This window comes from Cordyceps fumosorosea (genome assembly GCF_001636725.1).
Source record: "Cordyceps fumosorosea ARSEF 2679 chromosome Unknown scaffold_43, whole genome shotgun sequence".
Classification (NCBI taxonomy): Eukaryota; Fungi; Ascomycota; class Sordariomycetes; order Hypocreales; family Cordycipitaceae; genus Cordyceps; species Cordyceps fumosorosea.
Genome location: NW_017387343.1, coordinates 1 through 24,873, shown reverse-complemented (window position 1 = coordinate 24,873; position 24,873 = coordinate 1). Strand labels below are relative to the sequence as shown.

Here is a 24,873-nt window from a genome sequence, read left to right as displayed (position 1 = left end):
AAATAAAATAAAAAAAGTACCGCGCTCAACTACGGAAAAAGAGCATCACAAACTACAATGGCAGAGACAAGTCAAAGTGTCGTTCTGATTGAGCAGCTGTCAAAGCTTGCGCCGCAGCTGGCGGATGGCGACAACTCAGATGCCAAGAACCAGGCCATCCAACTCAGTCGGCAACTGACTGGTAGCTTGTCTCATCCCGCCAGCTCTGCCGTCGAGCTGGCATTTGCGGTATGTGACCAAGAATTCTAGATGATGGCAAGGTTGCTAACGGAGAATGAACTGTAGCCTTTTATCACGGTAGCGGCCCGAATCGCGATTGGCATGGGCCTGTTCCAGCTGATTGCCAACAACACCGGGCCAATCTCGTCTAAGGAGCTGGCCGAGAAATCAGGCGCTGAAGAGTTTCTAATCAGCAAGTAAAACATTCTTGAAAGTTGCTGGAAAGAGTTCTAACAGCACTGTCTCAGTCCGCACGTTGCGTCCCTTGGCTTCAGTCGGCGTCGTCCACGAGACGGGAGAGCGACAATGGGCGCCCACACCAGTCACGCATGCCATGGCGACTGAAGAAATATCCGCCGGTCATAGAATGATGTGAGTCGTTGCCCCCTAACCACCGATATCAAGCTGAAAAAAAAAATATACTGACAAAAAATGCAGCGGCGAAATGATTGTCGGCGCGGCCCAAAAAGCGCCCAAGTACCTCAAGGAGTACGGCTACCGCTGTCCGACCGATCCCCGCGACGGCCTCATGCAGTTCGCCTTCCAGACCAAAATGAACACCTTTGAGCTCTTCAGCTCCATCCCGCAGGTAAACAGGGACTTCAACCTCTTCATGGGAAATACAATGGGCGCGCGCAACTACTGGGTCGACTGGTACCCCGTCGAGCGGCAGCTGCTGGACGGTGCCGGGGGAGACGCGCCGCTTCTCGTAGACGTCGGTGCAGGGAAGGGCCACGACCTACTCGCCTTCCACGAAAAGTACCCGGGGAGGGGCAAGCTGGTGCTGCAGGACCTGGCCTCCGTGACGGACAGCCTCAGCGGCGCCGTGGACCCGGCCATCGCCGTGATGACCTACGACTTTTTCACCGAGCAGCCCGTCAAAGGTACGCGCCTCTACAAGTTCTTGTAGAAGAAGGGAAAATAGGAAGAAGAATTGCTGACGGAGATTGCTTAGGCGCGCGGGCGTACTTTTACCACCACATCCTGCACGACTGGTCCGACGACAGGTGCCTCGAGATCCTGGCGGCGCTGAGCACGGCCATGACGCCCGGCTACTCCAAGGTGCTGCTGCACGAGATGATCGTGCCGGAACGGGGCGCGTCCACGTTCCACGCGATGCTGGACATGACCATGATGGCCTTCAATGCCGGCATGGAGCGCACCGAGACCCAGTGGCGTGAGCTGCTGGACAGGGCGGGCTTTGAGGTGGTCAAGTTCTGGGCGCCGCTGCAGGAGGACGCGGACGGGATCGTAGAGGCGATGCTCAAAGTCTGAAGTCGATTCTTCTTTTAGATAGCTTGTTGGTTTAGTCGGTCTGGTGGCATTCTCCTTATTATAGAAACGGATTAGAAACTCTTGTCTTTTACTACGCTCGTCTTCCTTAGGTCATGACAAATTAAAACGAAGTCATCTAAGCGGCAATGCCCGCAATATTTACTCAGGCATCGGTCGGTCCAGCTTCTCAACCTCAAACAGATTAAACGCCCGCTGCCCGGCCCACGAGTCGAGCGCCTCCCAGTTGGCGCAGCGGTGCGCGTCCACGTCAAAGTTGGTCGGCCAGAAGCCCGACTTGTCCGCGTGCTGCGCCGTGTTGTTGATCCAGCGAAACGTCACCAGCGACAGGTCCGGCTGGCACATGAGCGCCTCGCGGATGTACTCGACGCAGTGGTCTGAAAGCTGTCAGCTCATGCTAGCGCGGTTGGATGGGAAGATTCTTACCGACGTGCTTTTCCTCTCGGGCCATGGCGTCGCCGGTCTTGTCCTTGTGGTAGTGCTCCTTGAAGAGCATGCGCTTGACTTTTTTCTGGCGAGTTGTTAGCTGTAAGCTGGAAGGCTGTGGTATCTCTCTTCCATACCAGGCAATGGAGCGAGTGGTAGACGGCGAGGGACGCAACTCCTTCGTCCCCGTCCTTGGTGTATACTGAGTGGAGGCTCTTTTCGTCCAGGTAATCCTTTGGTACCAGAATGTTGTCATCTGCCAGAGTTAGCGGCGTCGCGAACTAGTTGCCGTAGACCGTACTCTTAAGGAGTTTGTGCCATGCCTCGTCCAGCTCTTCGCGAGGCTCCCCCGTAAATGGGTTATCGACAATGTCGGTCGGAAACCTTCGTTCCTCCCAAACGAGACCTTCCCTTGACGGTACTGATGAAAATTAGACGCGCGATTCGTATCAGTGTTGCCAATTTGCAGTTCGGCACGACTTACAAGGAAGATGGCTTCCCGATTTGCCCTCCGGCCGACCGTACAATACTAGAAGTAAGAATCCTATGGTGTACAAGGAAAGTAGTATCCCATGAGCCCATAGTGGGATGTGGAATGAACTTTTGTGCGATTTCTGGAGGGGAAGAATGTGTCCATTTTCGCTGTCTGAATCAAGAAGCCGTTCGCGAGCGCCGTCCGAGCTGGAGTCGGTGCTCCCTCGTGCAGTCTTCTCTGATCCAAACATTGTTAATAGTGACTGTGCTGCAAATTTCAGAGATGATTAAGTGCTCAACTTTAATATTGTAAAGCGAGTTGAGTTTCCAAGTGTGTTGTCGAGCTTGACCCTGCTGACGGAGGGACTCGGCCAAGTACACCGACGGGTCGCTCTGTGGAGGGGGTGTACGCAGTGAAGCTTGGAGTAGAGACTATGTGGTGAAGAAAAGCAGGGAATTTGAGAATTGGTAATTTTGGACCGGTTTATTATGCATACTATATTGCACCAGTTTTATATATACCATCTGCGCTGAGTTGCCGGGTTTCTGCTTGGGCACAGGCGCATCTCATACACTCAACATGGCATTCTTCACACAAGACGACTTCAACTACCACCCAGTAGGTGAGGATTCAGGTACCGAAAAGGCGACACGGAATCACCCGGGTATTTCAAGGCTCCCTTGGCTCTTGTGCTGCTTTATTTCTGTGTTGGCATTCGCTGTCGGCGCTCTTGTTGGGGTCTTTGTCCTGGCACCACAACCATCTCGCCTCGCGACGAGCATGCAGCAACGTCCCTCCCGCATTCCAACACCCGATATCGACATCGACGTCATCCCGCAAACTTTCCACTATAACCGGACGTTTGGAGAAGCCCCCGACCACAAAGGTACTTTGGAGGCGTGGGAGTCTGTCGTGCCCGGTAAGCACTAACACCAAGCGATAACGCCCACCAACCCCGAACCAACCAAAGCTAACCTGCTAACCCGAGGTTGCAGTTGGGCAGGGCACCGTACGATTCCCCTCGGAGAGCCACAATCTGTACACCCTGTCGGTGGTGCATCAGCTTCACTGCCTTGTAAGCCGTCCCAGTTTCCTTTTCCCCTCAGACCCCCACTCGACACGGCTAGCAGATAACCACCTGTCTCGCGGTGATTCCCCGATTCAGAGCCTCACTTGCTTTTTTTGATCACATCGTTGCTGACGGGACAAAATGGTGTCAGTGGTCGATTCACGGCAGCTACTACAGCAAGGCGAACGACGAGTCTGACGCGGGCCACGGTGCCGCGCATATGCGCCACTGTTTCGATTATCTGCGACAAGGTCTGATGTGCGCCAGCGACACGTCACTGGAACCTGTCGACCCCGATCTCGGCGGCGTCACGGGCTGGGGCAGCGAGAGGGTTTGTCGCGACTACAGGCAGGTTGTTGCCTGGGCCGAGGATCACAGGGTGAGCAACCTGCGAGGGTTCCAGCAGACCCCTCATCACCACCATGGATGAGCCGCGAAGAAATGGCGCTAGTATGCGGGTTACTACATGCTGAATTGAAAATTACTGTGATTGAGATAGACCGAATTATACGGCCATTGTCCGTACACCATGAAAGCGTCGTAGCCGACCCAATGATGTGCTGTTCGAGGAACCAACCTTATGTGGCTTACCGACGATCCCGCCACTAGCACTACTACGATGACCTGAATTGTTGGAAGGATACCAGAGTCCGTAAATTTGAGAACTTAGGTAGTTGAAGAAGATGAATGTCATCAATATCACCACTACTATCAGCATCATCACGTCTCATCGCCATTTGATACCGCAGCGTATTAATGTGGTAGACACCTTGCTACGAAGGTATACTGTGCTTGATCGAACACCCCTCAAATTGTCGATCCAAAGCGCCACGTCTTTTTACAGACCTAGGTCAGCGTAGGGTCAGCGATTTGGGGGCGACTCGCTCGCTCAGCGATGGACGCTGCATCGGCAATGCGTTGCCGACTCTTTCCCAGCCCACCAACCACTTACACGGCCACCCATCCTCCCTTGCCCCACGCCGCACATCACCGAGAAATGCACGTAAGCACAACCAAACCGAACCCTACCTTCCCTGCAGGGCGCATTATCACGAGGAAGGATCAAAGGGTTGCATTGGCTAGGGCTTCGGTCGGTGAGCTTGGCGATTGTCAAGGGCTCGTCATCAGGGGGGTCCATTCCAAGGCAGACTGGCCAGTGATGATCGAGGCTGCCGACTTGGAGGGCAGGCGGGGAGTAAGCGGTGACGACCGTTGCAGCTTGACAAAGACGGTGTCGGAGATATGTGTTTGGGAAAAGTAGTGGCAATTGCTCTGTGGTCGGAACGGTGTGGGGATCGGAAAGCTGGGATATAAGAAAGTCGCCAGTGCAAGCTCGCCACTCTGCACCTGCAACCTGTACCCTGAAATATAATTTACTGGCAAACAACATCATTCAAAGTATCCAAAATGAAGGCCGCTTTCGTTGTCGCATTCGTGGTTGGCGCCGCCATGGCCGCCGTCATTCCCGCCAGAGGTATTTCGGACCTGCCCATGGCTCGCGACAACCTTCCGCCGAAGCAAGCACTAACAATACGCGACTCGATAGCCGTGGACTCTGACGAGGCCATCGTGTACCCTGCGCAAGTCGACCAGTCTTGGGTAGATGCTCAAAAGAGGTGTAAGTGACCAAGAGCCGCACACGATGACCAACAACGCGGCTAACCAAGTTGCGAGCAGCGCAAGATTCGGATGAGGCGGTCGTATATCCCGCCCAGGTCGACCAGTCCTGGGTCGATGCTCAGAAGCGCTCTTGTAAGTCGGATTTGTAGTGCAATGTTTGCGAGAACGGCGGGCGGCTAACATGCAGACTTGCAGCGCAAGATTCCGACGAGGCCGTCGTGTATCCCGCCCAGGTTGACCAGTCTTGGGTGGACGCTCAGTAGGCTACGCGTCGATTATGAGAGATAGTTTGACTGAATGCCATGATCTTTGGCTTTTGAAAAGGATGTAAAGGTTAAAATACGAGGCTCGTCAATGAATTGATGGACTTGATCTGCGCACACTAAAGAATCTGCTTCTGGTGACTCTTGCGCCTAAACGAACTGTGTCTGCTGTGACCGCGATTTTCCCCTTGTTTGAAAGAAATGATCACGAAAAAGAGAGAATTGATCGGTGTATCTAGAAAATATACTAGCATTTTTTTTTTAAATGAGAATGTGAGTGAGGCTGGCCGATGCGCATCTGTTTATCTAACATCCCTCCCTCTGTGGTCAACTTGCATCCTCCACCAACACCTCCAGTGCCGCAGAGAATAAAGCTCTGCCACAACTGCTTCGATAACAGCAAGGGGCATCTTCAAATGCCCATTAATAAGAAAACCAAAACGGCGTTGAATATTATTTATTGCAAATATGCACTCAAAAACCGAAGATTATGAGCCTCTGCGCCGAGACTCCTCCGACCGATGGAGCGACGAGAGCAAGGAGACACTCGCCGTGTCTCCAACAAAGCAACGGAAACTTTCACAGAGATCACTCTACGTTGGTGGCTTAGTTTTGTCACTGGTTCTTCTGGCAATGTCTCTTTTCGTCAACGTTGTCTTTATCCTGAAGCTTGACCCGAGCCAGACGGTGGCCAGGTCATCTCTGGAAGAGGGCGACTGTCCATCCACGTTTGGTACGTATGCAGGCTACGCAAACATTTGCAGTATTAACCAAATCACTAGCCGGGTTGAAGCGAGACGTGCCGGTAAAAATCCAGCACGGAACCGAATACACAGGGGACAACCTCACCCAGGTGACAGCTCTGTGGGAGGAGCTTAGCGGCGACCCGGGCGTCGTCGCCTTGCCAGAGGCCTACATCCAGCAGCAGCACCTGCCACACGCGCTACGATTCCCTTGGGACGAAGACAAGGGCGTCTATCTCCTCCAGGGCTTCCACGACCTTCACTGCCTGGTACGTCCCACCACCCACTCTCTCCCCTAGCCAAACCGTCCACCGCTAACTTCGTCCGCCCAGCGCACGCTGTTCCGGTACGTCATGTACACGGAGACGAAGCAGCCGCAGCGCATCGCGCTGAGCCACGCGCTGCATTGCCTGGACCAGCTGCGGCAGGGCGTTGTGTGCAGCGCCGACGACACGCCGCGCTACGCGGGCTTCCAGGACCCGCCGGGGACGGGCGCCGGGCAGGTGCGCATGTGTCGCGACTGGGGTCGGCTGGAGCGGTGGGCGGCGGAGCGCACGGCGTGCTTCCGGCACGAGGACGAGGTGCCCGGGCCGATGATTGAGCGGTTCAAGTCGTGTCCGGACGGGCGGGTGCTGTGGCCGACGACGGCGGCGACTACAGGAGGCCACAATGAACACGCTGCTCGGCAGACTTGATGGATGTGTGCGTTGGAATACTTGGGACGCAAATGCGGTTTCTGCGTGCTTGTCCGCTCACCTGAGTTGCGGGCGAGGTACCGGGGGGGGATGTTGGAGACTGGGGGATGCATGCAGCGGGCAGAGGGTGGCTGTCGCTGACGCACCGTGGCTGGAGACGCTGGAGCAAGAGCGTCAGCAGAAGCGGGAGGGGAGGAGGGGGGATCGTCGGGGTGTGCGTGCGACGCTGAGCTGACGGCTTGTGATGCGCAAGGGGGCGGAAGAAATGTGATAAATGAGACTTTGTCTAGTTGTGATTGCAAGATGACGTTAATAAAGTGCAAATACGCAATCTCCAAATCGACCTTGGATGGCAAGGGGGGTTTGTTTGAAATGTGCGAGTTGGTTGTTTGGACTGTGCCAAGCGATAAGATGGCCAAGAGATATGGTGGCTGTCGTCTGCAGGGGTATCTTATTCCACCTTTATTTGTATTTTTTAAAGATGACAACGTAAGCAGCTGTATTGCCAAGTCGAGACGTTACCAGCAGATATATGCCAAGCTCTAATCAGTTGGCTGCCTCGGCGGCAGAGAGAGCGCTCCTTGCCCTCCCTTTCTAAGGATATCCCCGACGTTCAATGTTAAATACCATTACATGTATACCAAGTCGTTGGACAGAGTCCGTGATCTTGTAGGGTGGGTATTGTCTCGGGTTAAACCCAAAGGAGACTTGGCCGCAGCGAGGGCCGCCCGTCTCGTGTGTGTGTAACCCAAAAACGGCAGCCTTACTAGCCCGCCATCTCCAAGTCCCTCCCGGCTGCCGTTTGCTACCAACCCGTCGCCATCTCAGCATGACTTTTTAAATATCTTCTATTCTCCCGCTTCCAGGGCTGGCAATTACTTATTTCACGTCGCGCGACTCGTTGGAAGCCATCCCCATCGCAGAGATGGCTTCGGAAAACCCCACGAAACAGCCAGCCAGCGACGCCGTGACCGGCTCCTCCTCGCTGGTCCCCGACGACGCAGCTGATGTTGGGCCAAGTGTCGACTCGTCATCGCTATCGCAACCGCCCAAGGAAGACTGGCGCGCCTGGATGCAGGTCCTCGGCGCATTTTGTATCAACCTGAATACCTGGTAATTTCCTCCCTACCCGTCCCCCTCATCTCTCGCCCTCACGAGCTCACCTCCATTCAAACAGGGGCATGATGAACTCGTACGGCGCGTTCCAGACATACTACCAGCTCCATCTCCTAAGCGGCCACTCCGCCTCCGACATCGCCTGGATCGGCTCCACGCAGGCCTTCCTGCTCTTCATCGTGTCCATGGCCGCCGGCGCGCTCTTTGACGCTGGCTTCGCGGGCGCGTTGCTCTGGGGCGGGGGGGCCCTGGTCGTCGCCGGCGTGATGCTGCTCAGCGCCGCCTCGCTCTACTGGCACGTCTTCCTCACCCAGGCCGTCATGGTCGGGCTGGGCTTCGGCCTGCTCTACCTAGTCGCCCCAGCCGTCGTATCCCAGTACTTTAGCCGCAGAACCGCCCTAGCCATGGGCGCGTCGTCGGCCGGTAGTGCAATCGGTGAGTTCTACTTGCGCGAAGTAAAATTCGAGTCCATTTTATATCAAGCCTTTTTGATTTGTGTTGTCGGAGTAGATACTGCCGTGAAAATATCTCCCGAACTGACAAGACTAACACTTGAGTTATAGGCGGTGTCGTCTTTCCCATCGCCTTCTCTAGCCTGGTTGAACGGCTCGACTTTGGCTGGGCCTGCCGCATCCTTGGCTTCATCCTCCTAGTCACCTCTGTCATCCCCGCGCTCCTCATGCGCTCTAAGGAACCCCCCAACCGCGACCGCAAGCTCTTCGACGCCACCGCACTGCGCGACGTCCCCTACTTGCTCCTCAACGCCGGCCTCACCTTCGGCTTCATGGGCCTCTACATCGTCTTCTACTACATTGAGCTGCTCGCTCGCGATCGCACCCACGTGTCCGACTCCCTGGCCCGCTATCTGCTCGTCATCATCAACCTCAGCTCGCTCCCCGGCCGCATCATCCCGGGCTACTACGCCGACCAGGTCGGCTCCATCAACGTCCAGACCGCCGTCGCCCTGCTCTCCGCAGTTCTGACCTTTTGTTTGTGCGCCATCCGCTCCGCTGCCGGACTGGTTGTATTCTGCGTCATCTACGGCTTCTTCTCGGGCGCCTTCATGGGCTTGCCCGCCGCGGGCATCGTCCGCCTCTCCGACGACAAGAGCAAGATCGGCATCCGCATAGGCATGACCCTCGGAACGGTCGGGTTCGGCGTGCTGATCAGCAATCCGATTGCGGGTGCGATCGTCTACCCCGGCAATGACTGGCTGGGACTGATTTCGTGGTGCGGCGCGCTCCTCTTTGCGTCTAGCTTTTGCTTGGTGGCCAGCCGCGTTTCCAAGGCTGGCTGGGGGCTGACGACGGTGATTTGACGATATTGTTAACGCTTGTATACCTAACTCTGCATTTTTAGCTCGCTCTAATCGCTCATTTACTAAATGGCGTTGTTTACGCGGGATATCAGTTAACTCTATCAGTTCATGCCAAAGAATGCCCGTAGGTATTGAATACTATTTGAACTTGTTTTCTCGATTGTATGCAAAACGGTCTTTCAATAACTCACGTTCCAATCACTCCGCCTCTTGTCCTTTATACACTCTTGTAGACTGGGAATAGCTTGAGCGAGGCAAGCATCACTCCTCCAATCTCGATCTGCGAACACCCGGCCGCGCCCACCACCACCAAGCTACCTGGTCCGAACCGAAAACTCATTCCCCTCCTTCTCTCCGAACTCCAGCGGCAGCGAGAGGTAACCGTTGCGCGGGTCCCGCACGTACTCGAGATATGCCGGGTCCTCCGCGTTGTCCGCCAGCACCACCGCGCCCGGTCGCAGGTGCGGCTCCATCAACCTCAGCACCTCCAGGTACAGCGACCACGCGCCGTCCAGCAGCAGCACGTCCACCTGCTCCCCATCCACGCCGCCCTTCAGCGTCTCGCGCGCGTCGCCCACGCGCACCTCCACCAGGCCCGCCAGCCCCGCGGCGGCCACGTTCTCGCGCGCCCGCCGCGCCTTGCCCCCCTCGAGCTCCGTGGTGACGACGCGCCCACCGGGGACGCCGGCGTCGCGCAGGGCGGCGGCGGCGAAGATGGTGGACACGCCCATGGAGGCGCCAAACTCGACGACGAGGCGCGCGCGGGCGGCGCGCGCGCACATGTACAGGTGTCGCCCGAAGCGGGGCGACACGCACAGGAAGTTGTCGGCGAGGTCGTGGTAGGTGCCGCGCAGGTCGGCAGCCTCGGAGGCGAGGACGGAGGCGGCCACGTCGGTGTCGGCGGTGCCTTCGGCGCGGCGCATGGGTGCGTCGGCGACTTCGGCTTCTTGGTAGAGCCTAGCGAGGACGTCTGCGACGGGGCCGGTGCTGAGGGAGTCCATGTTGTAAATGACGAAAATGAGATGCTGCGCGTTGTGGTGCGGTGATGAAGTGCGTGAGAGTCTCAAGTTGGGCGTATAAGTGAGTGCGTTGCAGTTCTCTTTCACCAACATCCAGGTTGAACGAGGCGTCAGTTTTATAGTATTTTCAAGTGGCCAAAAGAAGAAGGTCGGCAATGGGTCGGCCATTCGGCCACAGGCAAGATAAGAGTCATAAAGCAAACTTTGAAGTAACTACGCGCGCAAGTACACCAGCATCTACTCTTATTGCAATCGCAAGCCGGGCTCGGCTTTGGCAGCCGATAATCCACCCGGGTCGCGCGAGCCAATGATATCCACGCTATCGTGCTTTTTGCCGTTTTGAGAAATGGCCACACCTTGACTCTCTCAACAATCATGGCAAAATGGTACTGGGCGAGAAGCGGAGTGTAATTTTAGGCAGCTTCAATGACGAATGTACGCACGTTATGTACTTACTATCGTTGTACTTTACTCGGCAGAGACTCGGATTTCCGGAATGATATGCTGTCGTCAGAGAAGAACTTGGCTCACTCCAAGGCAACTATTTGACTGGGGCTGAGGAAGAGCTGGATGCACTTCAAGTGAGCACATCACGGTTGGGCCAAGGCAATAAATCCGTTGAAAGGCAGTATGGATAAGCTAGAGGAGGAATTTGCAGGTTCACTTTCAAGCTTGAAAAAATTCACGGCGGTTGTGAATTTCGTCCCTTCCAATGTCAACTTGCAAGTCAGCCAACCCTGCAGGTACGTACCATTGTTGCGCACGGACCAGCCGTGCCGTCCTTGCAGCCAAATATTTCGTCGCCAAAAATCATCATCGCAAGAGCTTCACATTGCCAATTCAACACCACCACAACCCACCCCTTCCTTCCGAGCCAAAAATGTCAAAAGCCAAAGGCGCCGGCGCCGCAGCCGACCAAATCGTCAAACTCATCGTCGGCGCTGGCCAAGCCTCGCCCAGCCCGCCCGTCGGTCCCGCCCTGGGCAGCAAAGGTGTCAAGTCGATGGATTTCTGCAAAGTGCGCCTCTCCCGCCCTCCCCCCTCTTCCTCCCACCCTCTGACATGGTTTCTTTTCTTCGGCAGGAATTCAACGCCCGCACCGCCAACTTCGTTGTCGGCACGCCGATGCCGTGCCGCGTCACGGTGCGCCCCGACCGCTCGTTCGCGTTCGACATCCGCACGCCGCAGACGTCGTGGCTGCTGCTCAACTGCGTCGGGGACGCGGCGCCGCAGAACAAGAAGGGTCAGCGGAGAGGCGCGCAGCGGCCGGGCACGGAGACGGTGGGCGCGGTCAGCCTGAAGCACGTCTACGAGATTGCCAAGATCAAGCAGTCGGAGCTGCGGCTGTCGGGGCTTTCGCTGGAGGGCCTCTGCCGGTCCATCATCTTCCAGGCCAAGTCGATCGGTATCGACGTCGTTGCGTAACGGCGGGTGAGGGAGTCAACAAACAACTATGGGTTTGGAATATGGGTGGCGGCGTGGTGCTGTCGACGGAAACAACCTGCGAACGATGCGTCGTGATAACTGTACAATACTACCGATAGAGACGACTCTGTGCGCGGAGTCCTGTACAAAACAAATAAGCGATTCTTGACCATGAGAACATTACAATTATACACTAGTTATCGTATGATGCTGTTTCCGTCAAGGCTCCTCCTCCTTTTTGACGTTCTGTGCATCCTCCAGCGCTTTCCTGTCCTCCTCCTGCAGTCTTGCCGTCTCCCGCTCCGCCCTGCCCAGCGCGACCTTCTTCCTGTCCGCGGCCCTGCAGAGCCCCTCCAGGCCGACGTCGCACGAGCCGCAGCGGCGCCCGACAGGCAGGCAGACCGCCTGGCCCAGGCCGACGAGCAGGCCGTTGATCTCGCGCCAGCGGTCGCGCGGGAGCCAGGCCTGCAGCGCGAGGCGCGTCTCCTCAGGCGTCTTGGTCGCGTGCCACCCCCACAGGTTGGTGATGCGGTGGACGTGCACGTCGACGCCGATGCCCTCGGTGCGGCCCCATGCCGCCGACAGGCACAGGTAGCCCATCTTGGGGCCGACCCCCGGCAGCGCCGTCAGGCCCTCAATCGTGTCCGGGATGTCGCCGTCCCACTCGTCGCGGAGTATCTCGGCCGCCTTTTTTATGTATCTGCAGCTGCGTCAGCGTGGGAAGGATGAAGAGGACGTCGGGCGGCCGGCCTTACTTGGTCTTGTTGTTGTGGAATCCCACCGCCCAGATCATCTGGTTCAGCGTGTCCGGGTCGACGGCGAGCACGTTGTCCAGGTTCAGCCCCGGAGGTGCGCCCGGCCTGCACGCCGCAAGCTCCGTCTGCAATCGCCGCATGACGACCGCGTTGACCGTGTCCTTGGTCTGGCTCGACAGCATCAGCGCGATCAGCGTGTGGAAGCGCTGGTCCTTCTCGGAGCTGGTCCGGTCGGCGAGCCGCTCGCAGCCCATGGTGTCGACCGCCGCGCCGTGCGCCGGGCCGCCGGGCGCCCGCATCACGCGCACCAGCCCATACACCTCCTCCCAGTTCGACGGAGGCGCCACCGTGGTCGCGCCCGTGTCCGGGTCGACTGTCTTGCGCGCGGGCTTGCGCGGTTGCTTCGTCTTCTTCGTCGGCGGTGCTCGGATCGGGCTCGTGTCGTCTAGGAGGAGCTCCTGCTTGATGGGCTTCGCGGGCGACTCGCTTGAGAGCTTCCGTCGGCGCTTAGCAGCCGGTGGGGGAGATATGGCGTCCTCGATGTCGGGAGGCGCTGCCGTCGCGCGGGCGTTGCCGCTCACGGGGGCGTAGGCGAAGCGCGACAGCGAGCGCGTCGTGCGGCGCGGCGTCGCGCTGACGGTGGCGGCAGCGGCTTGGTCGAAGAGACGCGCCGTGTCCTGCGAGACTCTTGACGACCTCATGGCGAGATTGACGTCTGCAATTGCAGCGGGCAGCTAGCTGTCGTCTTTCGTGAGAAGAGAGTGAACTCGAAGCTCTGCGGGTCCGTTGGAGAAACATGGGCCAATGGTGTTGGAGACGATGACCAACAGTTAAAAGATGGGAAACGCTGCCATGATTAATTTGGGCCATCCATATTTCGCTAAAATATCCTTTTACTGCTGTAATTTTAAATGTCATTATTTGACAGAATAAAACAGATAAGCCCCAAGTACAGGAACAGCTGGCTACGAGTCCTGTTTCCATTATGAAACTCGATATACTTGCTAATACCTAGCCAAATAAGCTACCAGCAAGAAGGTGCCATGATCATTTTTCAGCAAAACAAATTCTAGTTGCCAACGATGGTTTGAGCGGAAGCCGCTCCCCGTACGTGGCGTACCAGCCCTCGCTGCGGACATTTACCAGCACCGATGGCGGCGCTTGGCTTTGCCATCGCCCGCTCCTCGGGCCAACGCATACCGAGCAATGCCAGACGCTATTCGCCGGGCACAACAGCCTCATTCGGTGAAGAGTAGGCTCGATGGCTGGCGATACTGGCCCAGCGCACTTTGGGTCGAGCCAGCGGGTGCCGGCACTGCTCGCTGTCCTTCAACCTCGGCGCGCCGTGGCTGAACAGGTTCCCGTCACACCAGCGCTGAGGGCGTGATTATGAGTTTCCAAACTATCTAAATATAGGGATTATTAACGTAAGTTGACTAGGGTAGGTACCTCTACTAGTGAATTATATAGTAGAAGTACCTTTTTCTACCCCCTATTCTTAATTATATAAGTAGTCTACTATATTTTAACATCTAACTTATAAGGTAGCTAGAGACTCTCTTTATTATACTATATTATATATTATTAGACTTATTAAGTTTAAATTTATTATCTTTAGTAGACCTTATAGTTTAGAAATTACCTCTTAAAGTATAGAGTAGTTAGCTTTAAGCTAGACTTTAATAGTAGTAGAGACTTTAGAGTCTATAGAGGCTTTAATAATAGTAGTAATAGTAGTAATATATTTTAAATACACTAAGGTACTATAGATAAAGGGTAAGTATTATAAACATATAGGATATATAAGTAGGGCTAAGTAAGTTAGACTAAGTTAGACACACTAGTATCTAGAATAGAATATAAGGTTATATAACTTATAAAGTAATTAATAGATTACTTATTAATTACTATAATTAGAATAATTAATAAATAGATAAATAATCTAACTATCTAAATAATATAGTAGAGAATAGAATAAATATATAAAGAAGGGGATTCTAATAGATAGTTAGACTAGATCTCTATTAATTAATCTAAGTAATAACTCTATTATTAGGAGATATCTCCTAATATAACTTTTACTATAATAACTACTTATTTATACTCTATACACTTAAACTAACTCTCTTCTTAAGAAATAGGTTATCTATAGATTAGGATTAAGCTACTATTATAGGGGATTTCTAGTAGATAGTTAGACTAAGTCTCTATAAATTAATCCAAGTAATAGTTCTACTATTAGGAGTAATCTCCTAATATAACTTATACTATAATACTACTTATTTATACTCTATATATATTTAACCTAACTTACTTTCTAAGAAATAGTTTTAGTATAGATTAAAGAAGAGCTACTATTATAGTATAAAATAAGTCTATATAAAGTGTTTCTATTATAGAAAGTGTATTTAGATTCTTCCTATATATATAATTAATAGTATTATCTATTATGAATTTTACTAGGAAAATATAGATATAGAAATATTTAAAGGCTCCTCCCATTTTATAGTAGATTTCTACAGCCACACTCTATAATTTTTATAGATAATGCCTTAGTACACTTTTCTTAGAGGATTAAAACTATAATTATAAATACTAGTATGATCCTAGAATACTTATCGCCCTATTCTCCTAACCTTATACTGATTGAATACTTATTTAGTTCATTTAAAAACATTCTTAGATTAAAAAGATAAGAGGATTTAGACCTTATTAAGGCTAATTTTAAATTATACATTAAAATACGTATAGTAATAATAAGGGAGGATAAAGAGCAGTCTAAGAAGATAGCCTAAGGACACTTCTAATTAGTAGGTTTTTTTATTAAAGAGGAGGTTTAATAATAGTAATATACTCTCTTTAAATAGAAGATATATAATAATAAAGTTATAGTAAAACCTACTGAGTTATCCTTCTACACGCCCATCCCACCACCCATCCAACTAGCCGTCTAGCCTAAGCTATACTATAGACCTAAGCGCCGTCAAACCATCTACATACACACTTAATCCAGTAGAATCTTCTAATATTCTATCAATATAGGCTCCTACAGCGGAGAAATGAAGAATGTGGGCGATAGCGCAATGCACTACAAGAAGTCGGGGGGAGGGTGGTTCGATCGTGCGTTCGTCTGTCACGAACAGTGTGCGATTGACGGGTAGCATATTATTGAGAGCAGCGCGTGGGAGAAATGTATCAATCCTATACGTGTTCCGCGTCAAGAGACGCCACGCCTGCAGCCATACTATGCTTGAGGTATCTATGTGTGGAACTTTTATTCTTGCTCTTTCTTATGTCTTGATATAAGGTTGGCTGGCTTGCCCGACTAACCTGAACTACGTTGAGAAGTGCGTAAATTCTACTGGCCACGAGACTCACAAGACTCCTGCGGCCGAGCACATATACGCAGCGGTGTGTGAGAGAGGCCTACTACTAGTGATGCATGTCGCACATCTAAAGTGATGCATTGCTTGACGAGTCAATATGTGCTGTAGGACCTTATGATGTGACTGTTGACTGGTAGGAGCGACGAACTAACAACCTTTCCTAAAGGCTAAGGCATGATAAGCACGCTATAAAATTTGCATCCAGTCACTGTGTACATACCTAGTAAAGCGCATCTCCACGGAGCGGTCCTGCCGTAGCAATAGGATGCAGGCAGAATCGGTTCCATGTGGTACGTGTGAACCGTAGAAGTTTATGGCAAACTAGACCCGGCGATTAGCGGCCTCGTTACTCCGCTTGAGGATGATAGGGATACTGGACTGTGCGTATTCTGTCAACCACTGTGATACTTTCTTGTAGGAAATATTTATAAATTAGAATGGATAAAGCTTGGGTAAAAAAGGGCTTTATATGCATGTAAAGAGGGTCACTAACCTTTGCCTACCCGGTCGGTGAATGAAGCGTTGTTGCTAGTATAGCTCCTTATAAACCGTAGTTTTATAGGATTTGAGGAATGTCACCTTTAAAGCTCACTAATATAACCACACTCTCTAAAGCTGGTCTTAATCTCCGTATGCGCCTGTATATAACTCCACAGTGGTGATCTAACTGGAGGTTGACACGATGCTATACATGCGGCAGGCGTTGCCCTATATGTAGACTCAACGCGAGTCGCAGCAGCATCATCATCATAAACTGGTCCAGGCGAGTCTGTGTAAATGATTGATATGCCTTATATGAGAAGTCAGTCATGTATAACCCCGCAAAAAGGCGTTAAGCTTAGCCCTTTATAGACGACTAGAGGTGTAATATATATAAGATCACTAGACCCTAGATTCAAATGTAGTGTAATGTTAGTAATGTAGTGTAATAGACTAGATAAAAGAAGTAATATTTGACTTAAACGTGCGCACTAAATACGCGATTATAAAAGGTTCCCTTTAGACTCATATTTTTACTAGAAATTATTAGTGTGCTTAAAACACTAGACTATAAATGGACTTTTAGATGGGCCATAGGTGCCGCTAGAGGCCATGAATGCGAATCTGGTTAATATGGAAGCTAAGATTAGATTTAATTATAGAGAAAGTTATTACCATACTTTCAGAACGACGGTTTAGAAACGTTTACTTTTATTACAATGATTAAATCACTAAATCCAGTAATTAATCTGAATCCAACAGTATGATTTAATAATTTATCTGGATCCGCTGTTAGACTCAGCTTAATCGAATTAATTATATATCTGCACTTTAGGCCGCCTAACTGTGTATAAGAGGGGGCATACAAACAGTGGCTGCTACTAAATACATCGCCCTCTCCTCGCTGAATTAAACGCATTCCTACATGTGAAGGATTAAAGTGTGATGGCTCCCCGCCCCCTTGTTGCTGCCTGATTCCATCGGCGAATCGATTTGCTGACGGATCCTCGGGCCACTGAGGTAGGGCGGTAGGTAACACAATGTCGGAGGGGGAGCGTGATGGTGTGAAGCTCTGCTGAGTAACTAACTTCCGCCTGATTAAAATCGCGGGGTTATGAAAAGATGTAAGCGAGTTGCCCGCGCTATTTTGATTTTCTGCCTTAGTAGATTCATAATAAGTTTAGTCTTCCGTCACTCGCATCCTAATTCATAGGATACTTTCGTTTTCATAGGATACTTTCGTTGTGCATCCGCCTTAACGTTCTTCTCTCCTACTAGACCGTGCTGCGCCGTTAAGATCTCGTCCACGAATAGTATTCTTGTCACCGTGACTGAAATATTGCGCGCTAGTCTAAGCTGCCGTTGCACTAGATAAAGCCGAGATTAGCTAGGTCAAGCACCTCTCGTTGTACAACTGGATCGAGGCACCGACGCCCACAATCGTCGTCCTGGGGGCCCTGGCTCGTTGGAGACCCCGAGAGGGTGCGCACCGCGTCTCTAAGGATTCTGGTTTCTAGTACATTGCCTAAAACGCCGCCCGCCACCTAGAGAATCCCCTAGAGCCTCTATTTCGATTATTGTATGCTGAAAATCCTCTCTTCAGCCTTACTGACGTCGGTGTTATCACCGACTGAAATAACATCCGTAAGCTCCTCGCGTTTGTAAGCCCGGAACCTAATAAGAAAGACGTCGAAAACTTCATAATCGATATCGAGATCGTTAAGGACACTATAATCTTCTGCCGCGTGGAAACGGCGATGGTGAGAGTTATTGGCCCGTATGAGTTCCGTGGTCACGGGCATGAGTTTGAGAAGGTGTACACTGTGCACGTGGTGCCTAAGAGCACGGGACACTATTGAGTCATTTTGTATCGGTTTTATGGGCTTAAGTTCATTGTGCGCTACGAGACGGACGGCTACGTTGAGAATCTCGCTAAAGACGACTTAGGTGATGACGACGTCCTGCGTATGATGTAAGACCTGGCCCTTTCTAGCCGCCTAAAGACGACGACGGACTATACTCCCATTAGCGGCTCTAAGCTTAGAATCGGCAATGGCGGCTAGACTGTGCCGCTTCGCTCCACGCTGGATCAAGACTCGGACCTTACGGAAGCCGCTTCCCTTGAGCGAGGTGGTGGCGCAGCTCTGGGCGTCGTAGACGCCGAACCTGGTGCGGGCGTACTACGACTGGGGCACGTTCTAGAAACCGTAGGTTGAGAATGTGGCTGAGCGGATTCGGCAGTGGGAGGCCGACAACGAGCCGGGCTTGCGGAAGCTCGCGTGGTTAATTAGGCGTATCACGGCTCTGGCGAAGGAGTGCGGCGGTAAGGCTAGGGTTAGGTACGATGTAAACGCGGATAAATTGGTGGTTTTATAGGATGATGGGAGGAGGGATATGCTGCCATAAGATTTGTACGCTAAGTGGAATAATGGCGCTGCTTGAATGGGCGCAATCGGCCCGTTCTGAGGAAGAGCACCTACAAATATCCGTTTAAGGGCGGAAAAAAACAGGTGTAGATTAAAGAAAGTCTACTGTATGTAGGTACCTGTATAGGATTATTTCTAGTGGCGTTAAAATACGGACACGTATGATTAAGAGATGAGCCGAGATAAATCCTCCCCCTTCCCGCAGAATCACCCGGCAGCAGTGCACATAGGTATTTATTACGTTATGGAACTTTAGCAGAAAGCTCCGGTTTATATATACCAACCTGGGGGTATCAAAACCGTTCCGTAAGGGATGGTTAAAGTTAAAAGCTACTCCTCGGGTTGATCTAGCAGCGGACGCCGGCAGTATATGCGCGGGACTAGTGCTGCTCGCGCTGTTTCTGTCTCTAATAACATTAGGCCCACAGGCGGGTCCTTTCTGACGGCTAAGGGCGTTAAGTTGTCGCCGTTGATGGGCGGTGGGCTATTTTGAACTTCGTCTAAGGACTTACGCACAGCGTCTGCTTTAAAGAATACTGGCAAAGCGGTGTCGATCGTATAGTGTACAGCGTGGCCCGAGTGACAGAAAGCAGCTCCTCGTGTCTTAGGATGGCCAAAAGCAAGAGAGCGCGGCCATGACTATCCAGCATTGGGTCTACATAATGCCCCACCGGACGACTGGAGTGGTAGGCAGACACGTAAGTGGGTTAGGAGAGGTATGTACCTCAGCTAGCGAATTATACAGCTAAAGTACCTTTTTTGCCCCCCCTGCCTGTCTTATATAAGTCATCTACCTAGCCACCTAACTTATTAACTAACTATAGTCTTATCTCTAATAAGAGGTTATAGCTTAAATTCATTACTTTATAACCCTACTATTTACCTTATAAAATTTATATATAAAAAGTATATAAAATACATTATTAATTATATTATTACAATTATTATTAATACTACTTTTTAAAACACTACATACTACTATAATCACTTTATTACTAAGGTTAGAAGCTATCTTTTTCTACTAATAACTAAATTTCTTACTTCTTTAGTAAGAAAAGAATAGGAAAATAGAAAAAACTATAATTTTTATATATATTTACTAAAGTGTGTAGATTACCTACTATATTTAGTAAAGCACTAGCGTTAGTATATTAAAAATTTATATAACTCTAACTAGGGTTATAATTTTTTTAAAAAAACAATCGAAACCTTATCTGTTTATAGGTAAGCGCTATATAAAAGACCTAACTCTGGATTCTAATCCTTGAATTCGTGGATTTTTTGGTAAGTCTTGCTTAGCGTTATGTCCAGCGCACGCTAAATTCGAACGATATGGCGGGAGCTGAAGCTGTTTTTGCACCAAACAATATCATTTCACAAATATTGAATTGATCTAGAAATGTGCCATGCCCAAGCTGCTTCGTCAGTCCAGCCGCAAGAAAGCCGCCATATCTGCCGAGACTCCCCGGCGCCTGAAAAAAGAAATGCGTGTCTCATGTATGAACAGCCTAAAGAACTGCCAAAGAGACTTGCCGAGCGGCATTCAGCAGAGCCAGCAACGGTTTCAGCCAGCCACTGTCACGACCCTGCACATGAACGTACATGTGCGATTATATCTTGACGCAGTAAAGTGCATTTGCTTTACACGACAGCCTGTGGGCATGAGACATGACAGATCTGATGCTTTGTCACGCGCTGAAAAATGCTGGCCGGAGGATATCTGCCTTCAGATATAAGATCTAGAGAATGACCACGGCCACGCCTTTGATGCACTCCCTCCGTCGGACATATAGAGTCCATCAGCACGAGTTTGACTTGATGTTAGCCGTATGAACTTATGGGATGAGAGATGTAATCGCTTTTGACCTGACAAAATTCCATCTCCCTCGCGCCAATCGGATGGATTACAGCTCTTCTCTTCCGGCCTGTACGGCAGGCTATGCGCAGATAAAAGCTGAGCTGAATGCAGCTGGTGTCTTGGACTGTTCAGAATGTGAGTTGATAAATGATTCAGCTCTGCAATCCCTAGTACGGCTCCGCGCCATGCGTCACTTGGCGACAACTTGTACCGCACAGTAGTGCTACATTGCTGATAATCCATTGTCACCAGTTGAACGGTTAATATTGCATACATCCTGTATATTTGCATGTCCAAGTGTTACTTTCACGGCCTGATTGTCACTCCGCGGCGAGGAGAACACACGGCAGCAAAGAGAGTCCAAATATAAATAGAACGCCAATCTCTCGTCAATTAGATTACCACTCTTCTATTTATCAACATCTCTCCGTTAATCACCTATACTTCCTAAGCTTTTTTGTTCTATTTCCAGCACATCAGCATGGTTCGCTCTGCCTTTTTGGTTGCCGTCTTAGCGGGTCTGGCTTCGGCCAGCCCTGTCGCTTCCGACAACCGCGCGACTCCTTGCAACGACATTGAAAGCTGTGACTTTGACCAGCAGTGCGTCCAAGGTACTTGCCAGGTTGGCAATCCATCCCAATCTGGCAACGCAGCCCGGGATGTTACTCCGCAGTCTGCTCTTATCTGCACCCCAGAGATATGCCTCACTGCCACCAACTACATCTACAACTCGGACCTTGCTGTTCTGGGTACATACTATTCTCCTTATGTTGGCGTCGGCGTTGGCGGTGCCTGGATTGAAAGCTGGACCATCGAAGGCGTGGCAGGCGTTGTGGTGAACCCGCTGCTGGGTGCCGGAGGTGTCGGCTGGAGGACGAATGAAGTCGCGGTGCGCGCGTACTGGGCTGATGGCGGTTTCTCATACATTCTGGAGGACCTTCCGGTTGGCAGGTCTGTTACTGTTCAGTTCATGGTGAGAGACTCACAGGGTACATATGTGTGCACTCAGCCGAGCGTGTATGTCCTGTACCTCGAGGTCGACAACTACCCAAAGCAGACATTCCGTGTGACCCCCCATGGGGGCAAGAAGCGCCAGTCCTTCCGCTTCATTGCTACGGATAGCATAATGAAGATAAGGTTCTCGGCTGAGAAAGATGCCTATGATGGCTGTGGACCATTCTTCACCAACGTTCAGGCCATTGCTTAGAGCGTTGCTTCCATGCTTAAGGCAATGATGCTATCATGTCTATATAGTTTGTCAATTGCAACCGGCCAAGAGACAACCAGAGCCACTTGTATAGCCAGAAAAAAAAGTTTGCATCAAACTCAAATTTATTCTGCTGTCACGAAGATTGCTCATTTAGCTATGTATGTATGTCTCTCATTGCCCAGGAATCTTAACGTCGGCCACCCACTTATGGGCCACCTATCGTTGATATAAGGTATAGTGGAAAAGCTTTATAATAATTATAATTAAAATTTAAAATATATAAATACTATATTAATAGATAGCTTAGAAGCTAGAAAATTAATATATAGTTAAGTTAATAATTAGTTAAATACTATTACTAGTTAAGTATTTATTAAGCTATTAGTATATATTCTTTTACCTTTATAACTTAAAAACTTTAAAGTATTAGATTTTACTTTTAATATATATTATTTAAGTTTATTAGTTATTATAATTAGAAGAAAATACTACTAAATAGTAGAACCTTTAAAACCTAAGTCTCCTATAAGTAAAATTAAATAATTTAATAATATATTAAAGTTAATAAAGGTAAAAAAGTTATTATTTTTATAATATTCTACTAAAGGACTTTTTAATTAAAATAAAGTATTATTTAAAAAGAATATTTATCTTTAATTATATTATTAAGAATAAATAATGTAGTTAATAGTTTAAGTATTAAAATTAATTAAAGTTAATTTATTATTCTAGGATTTATAAAGACTATAAAATAAAAAATAAAAAAGATTAAAAAAGATTTTTATTCTTTATCCTAAAAGATAAAGGCTATTTAAATAATTAAAGTTAATTAGATTTTTCTAAAGTTATTCTATAAGGTTTTTAAAACCTAAAAGAGAAATAAAAGTCCTTAAAATAGTATTAAATTACTTTTTAACTTTCTATTATATTAATTATATTATATATTTATTAGTTAACTACTTTATAGTTTTAAAAAATAGATAGTAAAGGTCTTTTATTATTAAGTATTTTATATAGTAGAAGGCCTTTATTTAATACTTTTATTACTTATAGAAGTATTATTTTTAGTATTAATTTTAGTAGTTTAATATTATAAATAGTTAAGAGTAATATAGGGTGGTCTAAGGAAGAAGCTAAGTAGGACGCCTAAGGGACGCTTAATTAGGAAAGGAAGTTATATAACTATAGTAGGCTTAAAAGAGTACTATAAGCTAATAAGCTAAAAAGGGATTATAACCTTAGTATAAGCTAATAATCTAAATAATATAATAGAGAATAGAATAGATATATAAAGAAGGGGATTTCTAATAGATAGTTAGACTAGATCTTTACTAATTTATTACAGATGCACTAAGGTGCTACAGATGAGGGGCAGGGCGGCCTAAGGAAGTGACCACAGGGCGCTTATAGGGGCGTAGGAACAAAGGAACTAGTCACGTGACTAGATCACTAGGGATTATAGTGATCTAGCGTTAATCTAAGGTCACTAGGATTATAGAGTGAGCTAAGTGATCTAGGTAATATAGTAGAGGATAGGATGGATATATAAGGAAGGGGATTTTTAGTAGATAGCTAGACTAGATCTCTACTAATTAATCTAAGTAATAGTTCTACTATTAGGAGTAATCTCCTAACGTGACTTATATAATAATATCTACTTATATACACTTAGTATATATTTATCTAACTCTCTACTTAAGAAATAGACTTACTATAGATTAAGGATAAGCTACTATTATATTTTAATTAGTCCTATTTAGTAAGTTATTATAAGAAACCTTAAGTAGAATAACTAAAATATTAACTATAAGTAACTATAAGTGAACCTACTAATAACACCTCTAAAACCCTTTAGAAACTCTTAGTAAGAGTTAAATAACTTAAAAAAGATAATAAAGAACTCTAGAAGTATACTAATAAGCACTAAGAAGAAATTAATAAGTTAAATAAAGAAAAGGATTAACTTATAGAATAGCTTAAGAAAGAAAGAAATAAGAAGCCTAAATTCCTAAAACTAGAAACCTATAATAGGTATAAAGGTAATATAAGAAACTTTTTTATATAGGCTAATACCTACCTTTAAGTTAATAAGGGCACTCTTACTACTACTAAGGATAAGATCCTCTATATTAGTAACCTCTTAACTAGAAAAGCTATAGAATAGTAGGAACCTACACTATAGGCATACCTTAGGTATAGTATTAAAGCTAGAGCTAATATAGTTTATATTTTCTTAGACTATAAAACCTTTAAAGAAAGACTCTTAAACGTATTTAATAACCTAGACGAATATAAAGAAACTACTTAATAGCTTACCTACCTTAAGTAGACTAGATCCACTACACACTATATATAAGAATTTAAATAGATTATAGTTAAGCTTAATTAGGGTAATAAAGCTATAATAGAGATCTTCTATTAAGGATTAAAAGAAGAAGTAAAAAATAATATCTACTAATTAGATTAACTAGCTTTATTTAATAGTTTTATTAAAGAAGTTATTAAGGCTAATAATCGCCTCTATAAATAATATTAAGAAAAGAGGGGAGGAATAAGCTACTAAGGTTATATAGGACCTAATAAAAATAAACTAAACACTAGTAAACTATAATAAACCTCTACTACTTATAGTTATTATATAGGACTAATAGAACTTAATACTATAAATAAAGAGAAAGCTAAGACTTACTATAACTATAGTAAGAAAGGACACTTTACTAATAAGTATTAGGCTCTAAAGAAGTAATAGAAGCCTATAGGAGAAAGGAAAAGGCTTAATATAGTAAATTATAAAGACATACTTATATATAATATTAGTATAGCTAATAGTAAGGAATACTTCTCTAATACTAATAAGTAGGCTTATTATAATAAACCTATATTAGATAAAGACTAGAACTTTAGTATATAGCTACTACCTAAAGAAGAAGACTAGGAATATAGAACCTAGCCACTAGTATATACGTTTATATTAGAATTAAGAATATAAGAAAACACTAAGTATATTCCTACTATACTAGAGGAGGGACTTACTTATACACTAGAAAGCACTATAAGAAAAGAAGGACTAGAACCTA

General features: G+C 48.2%; 10 protein-coding genes across 10 annotated transcripts; 7 read left to right on the top strand and 3 right to left on the bottom strand.

Moving 5' to 3' along the window:
* Positions 1-57: 57 nt before the first annotated feature.
* ISF_09181 (sterigmatocystin 8-O-methyltransferase) lies at positions 58-1,494 on the top strand (the record flags this gene model as incomplete). The annotated part of the gene is made up of 5 exons (XM_018852784.1): positions 58-228; positions 286-416; positions 457-591; positions 658-1,103; positions 1,175-1,494. 5 exons carry the CDS (start codon positions 58-60, stop codon positions 1,492-1,494), a joined length of 1,203 nt encoding a protein of 400 aa, XP_018699992.1.
* A 159-nt stretch (positions 1,495-1,653) lies between these two features.
* On the bottom strand, positions 1,654-2,663 carry ISF_09180 (hypothetical protein; the record flags this gene model as incomplete). Its single annotated transcript, XM_018852783.1, has 5 exons — positions 1,654-1,889; positions 1,939-2,023; positions 2,076-2,194; positions 2,240-2,359; positions 2,423-2,663. The coding sequence occupies 5 exons, from the start codon at positions 2,661-2,663 to the stop codon at positions 1,654-1,656; spliced, it is 801 nt and encodes a 266-aa protein (XP_018699991.1).
* A 329-nt stretch (positions 2,664-2,992) lies between these two features.
* Positions 2,993-3,912, top strand: ISF_09179 (hypothetical protein; the record flags this gene model as incomplete). The annotated part of the gene is made up of 3 exons (XM_018852782.1): positions 2,993-3,332; positions 3,409-3,488; positions 3,634-3,912. 3 exons carry the CDS (start codon positions 2,993-2,995, stop codon positions 3,910-3,912), a joined length of 699 nt encoding a protein of 232 aa, XP_018699990.1.
* Positions 3,913-4,889: 977 nt separating this feature from the next.
* On the top strand, positions 4,890-5,365 carry ISF_09178 (hypothetical protein; the record flags this gene model as incomplete). The annotated part of the gene is made up of 3 exons (XM_018852781.1): positions 4,890-5,100; positions 5,160-5,234; positions 5,298-5,365. 3 exons carry the CDS (start codon positions 4,890-4,892, stop codon positions 5,363-5,365), a joined length of 354 nt encoding a protein of 117 aa, XP_018699989.1.
* Positions 5,366-5,998: 633 nt separating this feature from the next.
* On the top strand, positions 5,999-6,803 carry ISF_09177 (hypothetical protein; the record flags this gene model as incomplete). The annotated part of the gene is made up of 3 exons (XM_018852780.1): positions 5,999-6,098; positions 6,148-6,377; positions 6,441-6,803. The coding sequence occupies 3 exons, from the start codon at positions 5,999-6,001 to the stop codon at positions 6,801-6,803; spliced, it is 693 nt and encodes a 230-aa protein (XP_018699988.1).
* A 925-nt stretch (positions 6,804-7,728) lies between these two features.
* Positions 7,729-9,237, top strand: ISF_09176 (Major facilitator superfamily domain, general substrate transporter; the record flags this gene model as incomplete). The annotated part of the gene is made up of 3 exons (XM_018852779.1): positions 7,729-7,916; positions 7,981-8,354; positions 8,483-9,237. The coding sequence occupies 3 exons, from the start codon at positions 7,729-7,731 to the stop codon at positions 9,235-9,237; spliced, it is 1,317 nt and encodes a 438-aa protein (XP_018699987.1).
* Positions 9,238-9,551: 314 nt separating this feature from the next.
* Positions 9,552-10,238, bottom strand: ISF_09175 (O-methyltransferase family 3; the record flags this gene model as incomplete). The annotated part of the gene is made up of 1 exon (XM_018852778.1): positions 9,552-10,238. One exon carries the CDS (start codon positions 10,236-10,238, stop codon positions 9,552-9,554), a length of 687 nt encoding a protein of 228 aa, XP_018699986.1.
* Positions 10,239-11,136: 898 nt separating this feature from the next.
* ISF_09174 (60S ribosomal protein L19) lies at positions 11,137-11,681 on the top strand (the record flags this gene model as incomplete). Its single annotated transcript, XM_018852777.1, has 2 exons — positions 11,137-11,274; positions 11,340-11,681. 2 exons carry the CDS (start codon positions 11,137-11,139, stop codon positions 11,679-11,681), a joined length of 480 nt encoding a protein of 159 aa, XP_018699985.1.
* Positions 11,682-11,900: 219 nt separating this feature from the next.
* ISF_09173 (DNA glycosylase) lies at positions 11,901-13,137 on the bottom strand (the record flags this gene model as incomplete). Its single annotated transcript, XM_018852776.1, has 2 exons — positions 11,901-12,381; positions 12,437-13,137. 2 exons carry the CDS (start codon positions 13,135-13,137, stop codon positions 11,901-11,903), a joined length of 1,182 nt encoding a protein of 393 aa, XP_018699984.1.
* A 7,930-nt stretch (positions 13,138-21,067) lies between these two features.
* ISF_09172 (hypothetical protein) lies at positions 21,068-21,793 on the top strand (the record flags this gene model as incomplete). The annotated part of the gene is made up of 1 exon (XM_018852775.1): positions 21,068-21,793. One exon carries the CDS (start codon positions 21,068-21,070, stop codon positions 21,791-21,793), a length of 726 nt encoding a protein of 241 aa, XP_018699983.1.
* Positions 21,794-24,873: the final 3,080 nt, after the last annotated feature.